The sequence below is a fragment of the Marmota marmota genome, unplaced genomic scaffold (assembly GCF_001458135.2).
Source record: "Marmota marmota marmota unplaced genomic scaffold, marMar, whole genome shotgun sequence".
NCBI lineage: Eukaryota > Metazoa > Chordata > Mammalia > Rodentia > Sciuridae > Marmota > Marmota marmota.
Genome location: NW_026000169.1, coordinates 8,879,001 through 8,885,000, shown reverse-complemented (window position 1 = coordinate 8,885,000; position 6,000 = coordinate 8,879,001). Strand labels below are relative to the sequence as shown.

The window sequence follows — 6,000 nt, the reverse complement described above, 5'->3', positions numbered from 1 at the left end:
TTTTTTTTTTTTTTTTTTTTTTTGTGGTAATGGGAGATCAAACCAGGGCTCCATGCATGCTAAACAAGCACTGTTTCAATGAGCCACATCCCTGGCCCAACTAGTACTGTTTGTTTAAAAGAAAAAATGGTTGTTGTGTTTGCTTTTCATTTTTAGAAAGAAATTTGGATTTCCAACTCGATTTTAGAATGGCATCTATTTCAGGTTAGTGAAAATGATTATCATTCACTTTGATAGTTCTATATTGAATTGTAAGCTCCTTGATAAATGTTTGTTTTTAATATGTTTTAAAACTTCTAATTATAGAAATGATGGCTTTTTTCAGCTTTCTAAAAAATCATGGTAAAAGATACACAATGTTTCCCATTTAATTATTACTAAGTGAACAGTTCATTGGCATTAAATACCTTCACAGGGTTATGCAACCATCACAACCTTTTCATCATCCCACTGAAACTTTGTAACCATTAAAACTCATTAACTTGTTACTGTGTTTCCTTTCTATGAATTTGACTATTTTCAGAACTTCATGTGGTGAAGTCTTTTGTGCCTGGCTTATTTCATGTAGCGTAATGTCTTCAAAGTTCATCCATTTTGTAACATGCATCAGAATTTCATTCTTTTTTTTTTTTAAGCTAATAATATTCCATGGTATGTATATGCTGCATTTTGTTTATCCACTCCTCTGTTGATGAGCATTTGGTTGTTTTTTTTTTGCCTTTTGACTATAATGAATAATGCTACTGTGAACATTGGTGCAGAAATGTCTAAGTTCCTCATTTTAATTCTTTAGTGTATGTACCTAGAATTGGAATTGCTTGATCATAAGATAATTCTATATTTAACTTTTTGAAGAACTGCTATACTGTTTTCTAAAGTGGTTATACAACTTTATATTACCATTAGTAATGCACAAGGATTGCAAGGAATGATGTTTTTGATAGGCTTCTAAGAACCTAAGAACATGAAGAAGAAAATAAATCACTTATAACCCTGCTACTCAAATTAATACTGTTAACATTAGTTGTATTATTTTCCAACAAAAATTTTAGCATTTTGAACATATTGTTTTGTAACATGATTTTAGAAATATAATGTAAATATAGAATATAGATATATTGTTAAATAATTGTGTATGTATTTATTTTTAATACCTCACTGTTTTGCTTTTTTTAAATGACATTATTTGTTTGTCTTTTTAAAATGTAAATTGAACATATTCAAATCAAATCTGTGTATTTTTCTGAGTATTTCCTTAAGATAAGTTCTTAGAAATAGAGTTGTTTGAAGCTTTTTTTTTTTTTTAAAGTGCAAAAGAGAAAAACATGCATTATTCTACCTTTCAGACAAGCACTTGTAGCATTTTGATGTATTTCCATCCATTATTTCACAAACTTGATCAGCTTTTGTTGTGCTTATAGATAAGATCTTGCTACTATTTGGTTAGGATGGTTGTCAGAGGCAAGGAACTTCTACTGTGAGCATGTTTCAGTCTTTTATATGGTATAGTGAATATGGTCTTTGCTACATACTATCTCTACTCATGGAGTAACAACACTGGGTTCTTTTCAGACTAGAAATATATATATATATGTTTATATATATTTATTTATTTATTTAATATGTATAGTATATTTCAGAAATATACTATTTCTGAAGAATGATAGTTCCCCTGCATCAGATGTAAACTTAGGAACACTGGAGTGCTTAATTTACTACGCTCTTGAGATGAGATAGTAACATAAGCCCTATACACTTGCAGCCCCTCTCTATTATGGATTGGTGAAATCATTCACTTGACGTTTTAATCTCATTTTCTATAGTAACTTGTGCTGTTGTTAGGCCAGAATTAGAAATGGCATAATTCTGAACAATGTAAAATAGTCTGATTTATTACAACTAGTTGTACTTTATTTTTAATCCATTGTGGTTTTGTCTAAGATATGATGATGTTGACTTTGTTGCATGCATTGACATTAACATTTGTATCATTGATTAGAGAAGCAGAAGTACTCTCGTGTTATAAAGGATTTATCATAAGGATTTGTCCTTATGTGAGTATGGAAGTCTGTCTCTGTTGACAGTGTGTCTGGCACTGAGTATAAAGTTGGCAGAGCCAGCAGGTGGGAAGAAATGATGGATGTGAAGTGAGAAAAGCAAAGACAAACTACTACTTAAAAAGATGTGCTTCTGTTTCTCACCAGAACATGTATTAGTCTCATTGCCACTTATCCAATTTTGAGATGCAGGATATCTGTTAGAAAATTGGTGTACTTCATCATGGAATTGTGCGCAACCTGATTGAGGTTTCAGAGTAGCTGAAAGAGGCCAACCAAGAGGCCCTGAAGGAGCTGCAAGCAGCAGCTGGAGTTGTGAGCCCTGCTGCTGCCCCATGCCAACAAGGCCACCTGCCCTGGACTTACCCTGACCTTCTTAAATATGGAAAATATAGTTACTGTTCACTTCTACCTTCTAAATGACTAGCAGAGTTCTCTTATGCAGACCTACCCCAGAACTATGCAGGCAAGGGAATTCTATGAAATGTTGTTCTAACCTAACTTAGTTATTACAGCACAGAACCACCAGATTTTACCTCTTGCCTATGAGAATATGTACATTCATTTTTTCATCATATTTAACTTCCAAGCAATAGCACAACCATGCTTCTGCCTAAAATAATGTATCAATCAAGTACATGCTGACTCTCTCCCCAAAAGAGGGTACAAATTCTCTTTATTCATTTTTGAATGATGCTTATTCTTCTTTTTACTGAATCACATTCTCCCTCATAATCTTGAAACTTAAATCCTGACACGTGAGATTAACTACCATGAACATGTTTTTTTTTTTTTTTATTAGAAAATTGGGCTTGGTTTTAAGCCAATTTATTTTATTTTTATTTTATTTTATTTTTTTTTATTGTTGGTTGTTCAAAACATTACATAGTTCTTGATATATCATCTTTCACACTTTGCTTCAAGTGGGTTATGAACTCCCATTTTTAGCCCATATACAGATTGCAGAATCACATCAATTACACATCCATTGATTTACATATTGCCATACTAGTGACTGTCGTGTTCTGCTACCTTTGGTGTACAACTTAACATAGAGGATGCTATTCTCTCATTTAAAGTGTTGCCACCCAGCTGTCATCTAATTGAATATTTGAAATGCCACTCCATTCTCTCAGGCCAGCTGCTTCAGAGGTTGAGGAACATGATGAGACCAGTGATTCCTTGAGTGTCAGCCTTCTGTTGTACTTCATTTGCTACGAAATGAAATTGCTTCTTTGGTCAGAAGCAGTTTGGTGTGGAATATAAAGACAATCCATAAGGCATTTTGTAAATTCACAGATGATAGATTTAGCAGGAGCATTGCTGGCAGGGAAGGTAAAGCCATATGCAGGGTAAATGTCTATACCAGTGGAACAGAATGTTGCCTTTTTTATCATAGAATGTTCCAATGTAATCAGTTTTAGATTAAACATCTGGCTGTCTCCCAGAGAATGGTGCCACAGTTGAGACTCAGAGTTGGTATGAGCTGTTTGCAATTTGGGCACTGAGCTATGTTATAGACAGCTGTGTGTGTGTGTGTGTGTGTGTGTGTGTGTGTATATATATATATATATATATATATATATATAGAGAGAGAGAGAGAGAGAGAGAGATAGAGATAGATATTGGTCTTTGCTGGTGAAAGTTTATATTGCTTCAACATGGGTACTTTGTTCTTGACCTCATTGTACAAAGACAGGCTTGGCTAACAATGTGTCTGACTGATGTCCACATCATATTGTCTACCTGAGTAATTAGGATCTATCTTTGTGAAGGTTATTTTTAGTGATTATTCATATGGGACACAAATATCTCCATATTCTGTGCCTTTTCCTCAGACCTGGCCAACAATTTCCTAACCATCTTGCCAATTCATAAAGCCACTCTAGTGTACTAGTATGTATCTGTACCTCAGGCAGGGTGAAAAATCCTGTACACTGCTTGAAGATGTGCTGCCTGGGAGATTTTTCCCTTCCCATTGTTCTTCAGGGACCCTTTGGAGAAGCACTGAGTGCTTTAGTAGTTCATTTTTGGATAGTTCCAATATACCATGCAGTCTTTTGTAAATTAGTTCTGTGTGTTTTTCAGTCCAGTAATAAGGAACTAGTCACAGGGAACTCCCAAAGAGATCATAGGTACAGGTTGATGAGGAGGAGTCAAGATAGCAGCATGGTTCACTTGCTCGTGACTTCACTTAGAACCTGCTTGGGCTCAGTTTTGCTTATACCACTTCTATTGTGATGATGGAAGTCTGCCTTATGAATTGCTGGGTCAGATGATACCTGACTGATGATAGGCAGTGCAGGCAACTTAATCTCTTGTAAGACCCAGGAGCAAGCCAGAATATATTTCCAAAAAGAGGATAATAGTTATCTGTAGAGAATGATATAGCTTTACTACACCAATCACGATGGCCTATGTTGTGTCTCATAGGTACAGCAGAGATGCCATATAGCATCACTGTTCAAGACAGACTTGAAATATTGGCAAGTTTGTTGGGTCAATGTTAAGACAAGATTGTATGGCAGTATTGTCTCTTGTTTAGGGTCCTATTCAGAACAGACAGCTTCTTGGGTTACTTTGTAAATGAAGTACATGTTGCTTCCCAAATCCAAGTAGTCCCATGGGGCTTTGTGCCCTCTGTTAACAATAAGGGGTTCATGGGCTGGGGATGTGGCTCAAGCGGTAGTGTGCTCGCTTAGCATGCGTGCGACCCGGGTTAGATCCTCAGCACCACATACAAACAAAGATGTTGTATCCGCCGAAAACTAAAAAATAAACATTAAAAAATTCTCTCTCTCTCTTTCTTTAAATAAAAGGGGGGGGGGGTCCATATATCCAAGCTTGCTGTTTTAATCAGCTTTTTCACTGCTATGACCAAAACACATGACAAGAACAATGTTATAGGAAGTAAAGTTTATATGAGGGCTCATGGAGGTCCTAGTACACAGATGGCTGACTCCATTGCTCTGGACCTGAGGTGAGGAAAAACATATTGACAAAAGTATGTGGCAGAGGACAGCAGCTGGGAACATGGCACCAGGAAGGGGGTGGGGCAGGGGAAGTGCTCTGCTTAAAAAGAACAAAATATAAAACACCAAAGCACACCTCCAGGGCCCCACCTCCTCTAGCCACACCCTACCTGCATATAGTTACCACCAAGGTAATCCCTATTAGAGGATTAATGCAGTGATTAGATCAAACCTCTTATAATTCAATCATTTTTATCTCTAAGCTTTTTTTGCATTGTGTCACACATGAGCTTTTTGGGGACACCTAATATCTAAGCCATTACACTTAGCCCTTTATCTTGTAAGGAATATCTCAACATCCCCCAGACCCTTTGACTTATAGAAATTTCACCAAGTTGATGGGCTCAAATTTTTGTGGGATTTATTTTCCATCTCTGGAATGTATCTGTCTTAATAGTTTATAGAATAGTTTCTAGAGCAGCTACTGTTGCTGTTTCTTGTTCAACAGGTTGAATAGGCATGATATCATCAATGTAATGAGCCAGTATGATGTGTAGTGGAATGGAGAAGCCATCAAAGTCTCTGAAGATTAAATTGTGATATAGGGCTCCAGTGTTGTTGATACTTCTCTGAGATGGGATAGTGAAGATATGTTGCTAGCCCTTCAAACTGCTTCTGATGGCCTTTGCTAAAAGGTAAAAAGATAAAGAGAATAAATATTCAGCAAATAAATAGCTGTATACCAGGTGCCAGGGATGTGTTTTGCTCCATCAGTAAAGTCATATATGAAATAGCAGTTGCTATTGGACCCACAGCTTTATAATTTTTCCATTAAGTATTGTTAGTTTCTGAGATTCACTTGTCTTCTGCACAGGCCACGTAGGTAAGTTGATTAGGGATGTGGTAGGAATCATTACCCTAGCCCATGTAGGCAACAATTTTTGCAGACCCTATAGGTATGCAGTAAAGCT

The 6,000-nt window shown here is 36.2% G+C and overlaps 2 protein-coding genes across 4 annotated transcripts in view; one reads left to right on the top strand and one right to left on the bottom strand.

Moving 5' to 3' along the window:
- Positions 1 to 6,000, top strand: part of Recql (RecQ like helicase) — a 33,297-nt gene that overhangs the window by 1,958 nt on the left and 25,339 nt on the right. For 2 of the 3 annotated variants that reach the window (XM_015498220.2, XM_048787281.1), the window contains exon 2: positions 157 to 204. In XM_015498220.2, the coding sequence (XP_015353706.1) occupies positions 157 to 204 (48 nt within the window). Of the gene's footprint in view, positions 1 to 156; positions 205 to 5,587; positions 5,725 to 6,000 lie in introns of those variants that run through there. The other variant, XM_048787280.1, reaches the window with a different exon arrangement.
- The window catches only part of Pyroxd1 (pyridine nucleotide-disulphide oxidoreductase domain 1), a 56,120-nt gene continuing 55,548 nt past the window's right edge, over positions 5,429 to 6,000 (bottom strand). Inside the window, exon 12 of the mRNA XM_048787283.1 lies at positions 5,429 to 5,717. Coding sequence (XP_048643240.1) covers positions 5,694 to 5,717 — 24 coding nt within the window. The 3' untranslated portion in view covers positions 5,429 to 5,693. The remainder of the gene's footprint in view (positions 5,718 to 6,000) is intronic.